Source organism: Caloenas nicobarica, chromosome 1 (genome assembly GCF_036013445.1).
Source record: "Caloenas nicobarica isolate bCalNic1 chromosome 1, bCalNic1.hap1, whole genome shotgun sequence".
Taxonomy (NCBI): Eukaryota; Metazoa; Chordata; class Aves; order Columbiformes; family Columbidae; genus Caloenas; species Caloenas nicobarica.
Window position 1 is genome coordinate 13,332,574 of NC_088245.1, and position 12,189 is coordinate 13,344,762.

The 12,189-nt window shown below is 38.7% G+C and overlaps 1 protein-coding gene across 5 annotated transcripts in view; it reads left to right on the forward strand.

Moving 5' to 3' along the window:
- Nucleotides 1–12,189, forward strand: part of MAGI2 (membrane associated guanylate kinase, WW and PDZ domain containing 2) — a 758,699-nt gene that overhangs the window by 711,063 nt on the left and 35,447 nt on the right. For 4 of the 5 annotated variants that reach the window (XM_065629412.1, XM_065629428.1, XM_065629445.1 and 1 more), the window contains 3 exons: nt 1,080–1,254; nt 4,257–4,497; nt 6,279–6,422. In XM_065629412.1, coding sequence (XP_065485484.1) covers nt 1,080–1,254; nt 4,257–4,497; nt 6,279–6,422 — 560 coding nt within the window. Of the gene's footprint in view, nt 1–1,064; nt 1,255–4,256; nt 4,498–6,278; nt 6,423–12,189 lie in introns of all 5 variants that reach the window. The other variant, XM_065629419.1, reaches the window with a different exon arrangement.

Below are 12,189 nucleotides of genomic sequence, written 5' to 3' on the forward strand. Positions count from 1 at the left end.
AATCACATGTTAAAAATAAAAAATAAAATCATTCAAAATTCAAACCAGATTCAAATATAAAACTAGGCAACACCAGGATGATGCATAGCTATTGCTATTAGGAACGCTCAGCCATACACATGTCCATTTGGGACACTTTGCACCACATCATGCTGGCCTCACTTGTTCTGTTGCAAGCAGAAATAAGAAAAATATGAAGTGTACCTTTGCGGTTGATAGTGCGTGAGCAACTGCTTCTGCAGTGCTCTGTCGGCTTGTGGGTGGAGCCTCCCTCATTTATGCTTCTTAATAGGTAAATGATGAGCAACATAACTGTTCTAGTGCCTCGGGAGAAATTTATTTGATATGAGCTCAGTGCTAAATGTGTCTTCCCCCAAATACAGCAGGAAGCCTGAAGGAAGATTGACATTCCTTATTTGCATCAAGGCCACAGGCCACATTTCCAGCCTCTCTGTCTTTTTGGAATTTATGTTGTTTTTTGAAAGAAGGATTCTGGTTTTCTACAGTGTTCCAATGTGAAACCCTGGTCATTTGGCACAATACAGTGAAATAAAACACTGGTTTAGCTGGTTATTCAGAATTTATTGAGATTGGTTTTACTGTTCACCGTCCCCAAAGATTTAAAAAAGATACAAAACTCTTGTTGAGCTCAAAGCCAGCAGGAGTTAACACAAGCATCGCAGAGTTTTAGCTTTTGTGACAACAGTCTGTCATCCTACAACAGTGGTGAAAGCAATAAAATTTTTCATTCTCTCAAAATGGCAAGTTTTCAAATATCAGTATTTCTACTCTTTAAAAGAAAACGCGAAACATGGAAGCCATTTGCCTTGTTCAATTCGCTTTTAAATAATGGTGGTGGGAGCTATAGAAGTGACCAAGATTTCAGATCCCACTGACTATCAAAATGAGCCCGTTAGGTTCAGATGTCTTAAAATCTAATTATAACCCAAGCAAGTAAAGCAACAAAGCATAAATTTTTCAGAGGTAGCGTGTGACCCAAAACGATTATTGTCTACCTTTGCCCTTTATTAAATGCCGTGCTGTGACAGGTCTTTAATCTCCAGCTTCCCAATACGCAGAGCTGAACAGCCCGGCCTCGGCCCCCGGCTCGGAGAAGCAGAGCCCCATGGCCCAGCAGCACAGCCCCCTGGCCCAGCAGAGCCCCCTGGCCCAGCACAGCCCCGTGGCCCAGCACAGCCCCGTGGCCCAGCCACCGCCTCCGCAGCCCCTCCAGCTGCAGGGACACGAGAACAGGTAAGAGCGGCTCCTCCAGGCTCTGCCTCCTGCCAGGACCACGGGACAGCCTCCTGCTGGGTCTTCATGACGTTCCCAGCAGCTGTGAGCCACCGCCTGTGGGGCTCTGGCGCCCCACAGCCCCGTGATTGCCCTTGCAGAGCATAAATTGTGCGTGCCAGGATGATCTGAAAGTCTTACTCGGGTGTGAAATACGTCTAGCTAAATTTCCTCAAGCGTCCGTCAGGATCACACGTTTGTCAAGGAACTAAACACTGAAGTATTCCTCACTAATAATTTCATTGCTAACATGCTTTCTTATGTCACTACAACTTACAAAGTATGGGTATCTCAGTGTCTGATCATGAAGTGTCCTTTTTTTTTTTCATTATCTTACTTTTTTTTCTTTTTGGTTTATTAGAGTTCTGGACTCAGGAAGATATTTTCATAACAGGCTTAGTCTTTGTTGTATCACTTTCCAGTAAATTTCTCTTGCGTAATTTATGCATATGCATTAACAAACTTTGTGATGGCAATTAAATGGCAGACAGATAGAAATTTTGTGACCAGCTGTATTGAAAGCTGTATATATAAAAAGCACACTCAGGCTGTGAGAGGATACGAGTTTCTGTGATCCTCAATCAACACTATTTAGTCTTTGGATAAATTCTTGGGATGCTAGATGAGGCTGATTACACTGACTGTCTTTATGCTAATGTTCAGTAACCAACATACCACATCAAGACCCTCTTCCCCAGATAGGAGATGCTGGTTACATTGGAACTTTTTGCTTCTGGAGGTGCTTGAGTTCAGTTGTGATTTAGGCACTCTGCTCTCTAACTCTCCTTGCTCAACAGATGCAGCACTTTCACTTGCCTGAAATTATTTTCTCTCAATTAGTCACACTTGGCAAATTTCTTTGTCTTATATTTCTTTGAGTACTTTATCCAAAAGCGATCATCTCCTGGGAGACATATGTTTATGACAAAATCCAATGCAAAGCTTTCACAGAAGTCTCTCTGTGCAGTTGTCAGTCAGTATTAAATGTCTGTTGAATTTGAAATTTTCAGAGGGGACCACTAAATTCTATTAATTAAAGTTCCAAAAAGAAATTCTGTGACAGTTTTACTGAAAAGCATAAGTTATAATCCATCATGTCACCATTTACATATTCACCAAAAATTACAGTGCCTCCAACTGTAAATAAAAATGCCATCTTCTGAGATACAGCTGTAGATGTCCATGTATTGGGAACCTGCCTAAGGATGACTCTTATTCCAGAAAAAGCTCCACTATTGCTAGTTCATACAGTATCATTTTTCATTAGATTTTATACGTCAGATTACAGCTTGTTTCTATAGTCACATACATTGTTTCATAATCAAAATACAATAAGATGTTTAAAAACTAGAATTTCTACTTCCAATATTAATAAGATTCAGTATCACTGTAATCCTGTTCATTCTCTATCTTCTTTTTATAGGATGATGATATTGAGTAAAGAAAGTAAGAGGATTGCATGTATACATGCAGGTCTTATTATAGATGCCATGTACAGGTTTTAAAAGAACTTGTGGCAGTAGACTATTTTCATCTTCTCAGAAAAGCCAAAGGGAAATAGTTGTGATATTCTGGTGTCTGATTAGACATTTAGCTAATTAAAGCTAGTGTGTAGGAAGATTTGCCATAATGTTACTGTAACTGTACTAATAAAGTAATGAAGTTGTGAAATATATCTGAAATGTTTTGAAACTTTTAGATTATTTAGGTTATCTTTTCATAGATAAATTAACATGATCAAAAGCAATGCTTTCATTTATTCAAAATGTAATTTTTAAAAATCAGTAAGTACATTTCAAAATCCCTTTCATAGTTTATATGAGTTCGTGTATCTGTATGTGTACATGTACATACATGGTCACTTGGTTGACTGAAAACTTCCAGATCGATACTAAAGCAGAGTTCGAAGTCTGCATTTCTCGTACAGGAAAAAAATATTTCCTTCGTCACTTAGGGGATGCTGTAAAAACATCCACTATGTGAAAAATTTTGTTAAATCTAACTCAAACCACTGTTACAGAATTACCTTGCTAAAAATGTTCAGAACTTCCTTTGTGCCCTTTCAGCATGTTACACGGCTGAGGCACAGAGGGTTGCATTAAGAAATACTCCATAATTCACCCTGAAGTGTGAAATGCCATTATGCACTGATTTCGGTGTGGTAAGGGAGCCACTCATTCCCATGAGTAAATTAATGAACTAGTTGCTGTACTACAGAAAGTCACTTTTCTTTGAAATGTTAGAACTCATCTTCCCGTAACCAGTTGCCAATTAAAAGAAAATTTTATTCCTTACTAATTCCTCATAGCCAAATTTGTTTTTGTTTCACTCTGTGTTACTTCTGTGTATAACTCCTGATATGACCTGCTATGGGCTTGTAGACAGACAGTGTTACAGGGAGTGTGTAGAAATAATACGAACAATGCACATATCAAAGCATACCTTCCATCAAAAAGATAACAGCTGGTACAAATAATATATCCTTATTTAATCTTCAGAAGCTCACAATAAAAACAGTTTACGTCAATGAAAGAGGGATTATAAATGTCTGCACTGATGTTTCATTTACTCTATAGAAATCTTTATAAACTCGGTGCATTATTTTGTAGCGAGTATTGTGGGTGTTTTCACATGTAGTTTCATCTTCCAAGCAGGCAAGATAAGTGGGAATCAGGATGCTTTTCCTGTTCTTGCCCCTTTGAACCTAATCCTGATCTCACTGCTACGAGCTGGAAAATCACACAGTATGACCCAAGGGAAAATTGCTTATGTCCATGTTTCAAAAGCACTCACTGTTTTTGGATGCCTCGACAATTTACTCTTGAAAGTTTTGCTTCTCTGTGAAAATTTGTTTTATGCAATTTTACACTCAGGCAGTTTGCTTTCACTCCTCAATATTGCACGCGATACATATTTTTAATGTTTTGCCACTTTCTGAAACTTAGTCATTTTGTCTTTCTCAGTTATAGGTCAGAAGTAAAAGCCAGGCAGGATGTGAAACCTGACATCCGGCAACCTCCATTTACAGACTACAGGCAGTCCTCCCAGGACTACCGACAGCCTCCGCTGGACTACAGGCATCCTCCGGTGATGGATTACCAGCAGCCACCACCGCTCGACTACAGGCAGCCACCCTTGATAGATTACAGGCAGCATTCGCCTGACACCAGGCAGTACCCTCTGTCAGAGTACAGGCAGCCCCAGGTACAACCTGAAACACTTAGAGCACTCCTAAACAGAAAGCTTTAGGTTTTGTTGGGAGTGGTCATATATATTGGTTGAAAAGCTGACATTACAGAAGAAAAAGGCACCTTAATTGTTTTTACTCCTGGTAACTATCTTTCTGTAGAGGAAATGAATTCACAACCATTAATATTAGTAAAGAACTATGTGATCTGACAAATAACACTATATTTATAATTGTGCAACTATAATGTTAAACAAATGCTATTTTTAAGGTACTGGAGAGTTAAAATAGAAGTGCTAAAGTAAGCTGCCCTTGCATCAGCAGAGATTTTTTTTTCCTAGGAACATAACACTGTCATCAAACAGTGGATGTACTAAGGTCAGACTGCATTTCTACAGCATTGTTGAAGATTTTTATCTAATATTAATAAACAAGGAAATAAATAGAAGTTAATCCAAACTGAGAAAGTTACATTTCTGTTGGTGGTAGTCTGGATGAGGACAAACTACCTTGTGCAACTAGTTTCTTTGACATCAGCCATGACCTTACAAATTCCAAGAATAAAGAAAGAATAAAGAAAGCTTAGATGAACAGTTATGTTACTTTGGACATGAGTCTGCTGATGACCAATATTTACTGACAGCTGAGAAGATCTGAGGATTTAGCCCAAAGTTCAGACTTTCCAAAAAAATATTAAATAAGGGATTGTAAACTTCTGGACACTATATGCCAGAACCACATGTAGTCTTTCTGTCCATATTTTCAAAGCCAGACACATAAATCATATCAATGAAAATATCCAAATTCTTTAATGGGACCCAGAGAACCCCAGAGAAGCCTCTGAAAATGTTATGCATTTCAGTAGCTAAATAGCAAATCCCCATCCCCATATACATACCCTATAAGATACTTCTTGGCATCTACAGAGATGCTTAGATTGCCTGTTTCTCACCATTTCCAGTTTAATTCTCTAACCACAGGGTTACTCTCATTTTCCTCATGCTCCCATAGCTCTTGCATTCCTGGCTGCCAATGGATCAGAAGCAACAAAGCAAGTTCCTACCCAGAGCTCTCCATGGGGTGGTAGTTAGGGTTCACCAAGGAAAAACTGGAAAGACTAATCTCAGGCCCTGCAGGACACAGAAAGGGTGAAACTCGGATCTCCTACTTCCCACTTCCTCCTCAAACACGTTTTAACTGAAGTGATGAGAGTCACTGTGACTCCATGCCTGCTGATCATGTTAAGTTTTGCTGGAAATTTAGGAGGTAGAATCATAGAATACTTTGGGTTGGAAGAGACCTTCAGAGGTCATCTGGTCCATCTCCCCTGGAATAAGCAGGGACATCTTCAACTAGATCAGTTTACTCAGAGCCCTGTCCAGCCTGACCTTGAATGTTTCCAGGGATAGGCATCTAGATGTCTCTCCTACTACTTTTTAGTTGTGATGGTATTTATACAAGAACTGCCTGCTACCTCACTTGTCAAATCAGCACTTCTTGCATAAACACACTTAGGTACCATGAATGTATTGAGGGTGAATCCAGAAGCCATCTAGAGAGCTTTTGGTACCAGGCAACTGCTGGATGACACACTCTCAGGGTGGTTTAGACTTTGGCATTTACATTTTACTAAAGTCTTTTCAGAAATGGCCAGTATCAGTGCAGAAGCATACTTTGAAAGTCCGTTTGCTTGGATCAGTTGGATAGATGCATTTTTGAAGACGTGTATTTTAAGTTTTCTTGAATGTATACCATGGCATTCATATGATTGTCTTTCATTTTGTGTTTCTCTATACAGGACTTTGATTATTTCACTGTTGATTTGGAGAAAGGAGCCAAAGGTTTTGGGTTTAGTATTCGAGGAGGAAGAGAGTACAAAATGGATTTGTATGTGTTGAGGTTAGCAGAAGATGGACCAGCAATAAGAAATGGAAGGATGAGGGTAAGTAAAATGTACTGTAACATTTTTTTTGGCCTTTACAGATATGTTTGCTGATGGGGTCAAAGAGAAGCAGTTTTTTAATCTCTGATTAGATTTTAAAGAACCAATGTGAAACACCTTTAATATTATAAACTTGTCCTGGAAGAGCTGAAGAAATTACTTGAAACATATAGTAGGCCTGTGTAGTTTCTTTGTGGAATAATTGTATTACTTCTTGTTGTTAGTACCTTTTACTGTTTTATACATTTTTCTCATTATTCTTTCACTCATATCTAAGCAACTTAAAAGTCTCTGACAAAGAGTTCGGTATTTCTTTTATAATATCAGCTAAAATAACACTTATGTCTCAAATCACAAAAGCGAAGTGGTAGCTATACGGCATTTATTGGATAGCTAAAAAACCTAAGACTTGGTCTGTGTTATTTTACTAATTTAATGAAGTTGCTTTCATAGTATTTGCTAAGTTTGTTTATTGATATTATTGAATCTTTTTTGTAGGGATCAGTTTTAACTATTTGTCTATATAGGTCTTAGTGCATTTGAGTCCTCTATTGGTAGAAATCATCATAATACCACATCCAAATACTAAATGTAAAAGCATTCACCTAAGAAATTCCTTTATTTAAAAAAAAACACATTGTCACGGAGGCACCCCAAAAGTCAATTTAGGAAGGCAATAAGCTCCAAACAGACTTTATTCCAACCAGAACTGTTTAACAGAAAACCAACTAGAAATGGGGTTTATCAAAATTATTAAAACCATTGACAATGTTATAAAACACAGGTTCAGATACCAATTAGGAGTTCAGTTACTACATAGGTGATTCAGACTCAAAAGGTCAGATCCCAAAACTCTAGAGTGATGATTCAAAATGTGCATCTTCCCACTTCTACAAAGTGAGGACTCTCAAAGATACCCGGAAGATCGCTTACCAGTTTGGCAAGGTGTCTCAGTCCTCAAGGAATGTTCCTTAGTTGGCCAGTCTAAGGAGGAGAGTCTTCGACTGCAGACGCACTGCTCCAAGGAAGACCAACTCAAGGGAGGTCTCCATCAGCTCCATTTATACCCTAGTTGAATCTGAGCTGTGGTCATTTATGCTAGTTGTCCAGAAACTTCTCTCAACCAAGGCATCTCATTGGTCAAGGGCCCTGTCTGTTGACCAAGGACCATATACATGACCACAGTGGTCTATTGGTCGAGCAGTTTTTGGGCAGTGGGGAGGAAGTGGATCTATCACATACATGTTCTGTTTAGGAAAAATAAGCTGGTTTGTGATACTAACAATCTCACCAAGTTTGACTTCATGGTGAAAGAGCATTGTTATCCGTCTAAATATACAGTCAGAGACTTCCTGTATATAACTCAGGAGTTTTAGTATGCTTCAAATCACCCTTAACTTGCCTGCTTTGTAGAATTTTAGATGTCAGGTAGTTCTCAGTCATACCACGGAGTGCAAAACCCTGGCACTGGGAGCTTGCACAGGGGAGCAACGGCATAAACAGTCCCTGTGCTGAGGAAGCCAGGCAGGCAACTGGGATCTGAGAACTACTCCCACAATATTTGTTCTGTGAAATAAGGTGAATTAATGCTGCAGCTAGAACTCCAACCCAAGAATATCTTATCTGATGAGTGTTTTCATTCTTTACTGTAGCACTATCACAGTCAATTGTTCTTGGTGAAAAACCGTAAGCGAGATGTATATTATCAGCCTTAACGCGATTAAAGTTGAGGAAAAAGTTGTGCTTTTAGTGAGCTCTGGAATCATGTTTTTGGAAACATAGAGCTAAAATGATAGAACAATGCCTTTAGAGAGGGTTCATTTCAAATAACAACCTGCATCAGGCAAAAAAATAACCTATTAAAATGTGTGCATCATTTGAATAAACTAGTACCAGAGAATAAATTTAGACTATCCACTCTAAGTATACCAAGTGTGTAACACAAGTACACAGCTTTTTTCAGGTTCATTAGGAAAAATACTGTATCTTATCATGAAAAATGTTAATATATTTTCTAAAATAAGTTATTTTAAATCTTTTTGGTGATGTGGCCACAATATACAGCCAAATGTTATTCTGGCCAGACAGCGGTAACTGGATTTTTTCTCCCCCTTAAAAGCATCCTTCTCTGGAATCAGTTTTACCCTCCAGCCTTGTCACTGAATCTTGTGTTGTATCCTCTTGTTTAACAGCCATTTTAACCTGACAGTCACAAATGGGTTTGGAACTTGCAAGACTTTTATCTCCAGTGACCTGTAACTGATGGACAGCAGAAGCTTAAGAAAGACCTTTTTCTAAACAAAAATAGAAAACCAAACCAAAACAACAACAACAACAAAAGTAATTGCTGAAAGGAATAGAGTATATGGGAAGATGAGCAAAGGAAGCAGAATTCTGTACCCATATCTCCTTTCCTAAATTTACATCTGCTGTCAAAAATGCAGGTTCATTCCCATTTCTTGGCTGCGACTGCCAGTCTGCTTGCTGCAGTTCTGCATCTCTCTGTTTCACAGATGCATCTCTGTCACAAAATATGCAAAAATCTGTTCGTGACTTCTCATTTCGCGTACCATCATCTTTAAAGATCAGATTCTCTGATCCTAGGCTTTCAGCACTGGGGATAGTAAACCGTGCTTACAGAGTAGGATCTTATCAGGAGCACTTTCCAGCTAATAGTCCTCAGGATCTACTTATCTCCATTATTGTTTTGCTTCCTGTTTCCTACTCCTTCAACAGCCTTCTTTGACTTAACTGAAGCCTTACAGAAAAACATGAAGCAGATAACAAAAGGTACAGGTCATGCTTACAGAAAGAAATAATGTATAGAACTCCAACATCATTCCCACTCAACAAGCCAAGAAAAGAAAAAAATAGCCAAGCTGTTGAAAATAACAGATCATATAATGAAGCATGTTACCTGTAAAGCATTTAGGTGTACTAAATAAATGTATTTCACAAATAACATCTTCTTCACAATGTAGTATAGCCAGCAAAAGCCCTGATAAAAGCCCCGATAAAAGCCCCACATTCATACAGAAATAAATAAAATAATATGAAGTACTTTAAGGTAGCAGAGCTACATCTATACTAGCGGGTTTATAATTTTGTATAATTGAAGCAATGCAACCTGTAACTGAAGACAGCTCCAAGCAGGCAAATCAAAATCTGCAAGTTGTGTTACTGCAAACCCTTAGACATGGGATGAGCCCAGCAGCTATATTCCACCTGGACAGGTGCTAAAAAGTGTGACAATCTATCAGCACACATTCAAAAGTTTCTGAGGTCTAAATACATTCAGAAATGTATATATTTAAAGAAGCAAAACTAAGATTATAGGAAATCAGATGTAAATAAAGAACCAGCATGAAACTACCTCTTGTAAAAGAAAACAGTAGATCCATTGCTGAGGAAGGTAAGTAGGAAAGGAATACGATGTACCTATACAAGGAGCAGAGAGAAATTGAACAAAAAGGCAATGATGGAATGACATGAAGACAGAAGGGCATCCTTATGGCACTTTCAGTTTGATCTTCAGGCTTTTATGAACTCCAGTAAACATTGGGAGCAGATGAGAGACACAGACTCATAGAGCAAGTACTGGATGTGATGGTTTTCCAGTGGCCTTGCAAGAACTTTCTGGATTTGAAAAGACTAAGGGAAGGGGGAAAAAGGTTTAATGACGTTTGTTATCACATCGCCCTTTCCAATCAGAAGTCTTGGTCTTCCTTTCCACTGGGAATGACAAGCTGGGCATTTTGTGGTTTTGGAAACAAATCCACTGAGGAACACCCCATTTTAGGATTACAAGATCTTAAACAGTCTTTCATTGCCCTTTGTGACTGATGGAACTTTCTACTTTGATTTTCTGTGGAATTGTTCTGGGAACCAGAAAGGTGGAAGACTGAGTCAATGTCATACAGAGTTCATTAGTCTCACCATCATATGGCTTTTCTGTTCAATGTTCTCTTTCTGCCAGGCTATATAGACACTGCATTATATCTTAAGGTTTGGCAAATTATTCTGTTAAAAACAATTTAAAAACTCTTACAGTTTTATTACACTGTTCTTAGTCATGGCACTTTTACATGCACTGATACTTTTATTTGGGCTCACAGACTCTGCTTCTGCAGAAAGCCCAAGCATGCTTCCTAGTTTAACTTGGATTCATCTGTCACTAGACATGGGAAGGAGATGTCCATCAAAGGACCCAGAAGTCTACAGGAAGAAGTGTTTCTTCACATACATCCTCTGCCTGCATAGCTGGTAAATTATTTTCAACCAGTGTTGGAGAGCCACAGCCATAATAGTGTAACTTCATATAAAACCATAGGTCAGGTCATACACCACAATTAACTTTGACAGGATTTTAATGTAATTCATGGATAAGACATACGGAGATTCATCGCAGAAGACCTCTGTAGTGGGGAACCTCGTTGCTACACTGGAACTAAATACAGATCCCTCTTAATTCTGACAGCTGAGCAGAGAGCAAGCTACAATGGTTAATTGCGAAAGGCCTACTCCAGCAAAGGTTTACAGAACTTGAAACATGTGACTCAAAATACTTCCAGAAAACTGAGTGAATTTTCACAAAGAGCAAGATATTTTACAAATTAGGAGTAACGAAGAGAAGCTTCATTAGATCTAAAGAAAATACTGCGAATGAAAACATGACTATCCAAAACTTTAAACGGCAGATAGACTCGCTGAGATCTCAGAGTTCTAAAAATTCATCTCCACCTTCCTTTTTTCTAAAGGACAAGGGAGTACCAGAAATATAAGATTCTATTCACATAATGGCAAAAAAGGACTGAATAGGACCATGTCTGTGTTCCATAAGACAAGGAAGTATTAAAAGAACCATGAGAAAATTCTGGAGAATTACTAGTGCCTTTGATATCTTATCCTGAACTGGCTGAGGTCTGAGCACATCAGGACTCCATTTCTCAAGTAATCCTAATATCAGGGAAAAAAAATTAAAACTACTTGGCAATGGCAATATTGGAAAATAAAGCTGCAAGGCCTGGTCTCAGAGAAGGGCAAAAATATGGCACACACTGTCAGTGATTGCAGTATTGGGTTGAATCAGTCATCAGAGATGAAGGAGACAACACAGCCAATGTGGAGCACAGTCCACACAGCCTTTGAAGATTCAAACACTACTGGCAACAGTTTTAGGCCTATTTACATAAGGCTGACGATAATTCATATTTTATTCTTGTCTCACATTGAGGACAAGGATCTGCAGAGCTCTGCCTGCAGATCTCTATCCCTTCCTGCCTTAGAGATGGGGAACTACTCACTTCTCTCAGGAGAATTGTTAAGGATGGTTGTAGCACTTGCTAGACGTGTGAGATATGATCAACAGATCTCTTATTGCCTTGAATGATATCTCCTTGCAGCCAGTGTGTTTATTGAAACCGGCGTCAAGCAAAGAGCCTGTGGCTGAGGAGTGCAAAGTTACAGAGTACCTTGCACAAATGGGTTTAGTGATGCCAAATTCATGAAGAATGAAGGCGAAATATGCTTTTTTATACACAATGTGCATCTGTGTCATTTTGTTACTTCGTGAGTTACAATCTTTTTTCCACATCTTCCATAAAAGTCATACTTCTCAACTCTGACATTTCTAGTTTCATTGCCTTGTCAACTCATTATTCTCAGGCCACGTACACCAGCTAGCCCTATCTCTAGCTTCCTCATATCTCCTAATACTACCTGATTTTTCTCATTCCTTTGTAGAGTTTTCTTATATATTTGCAGAACA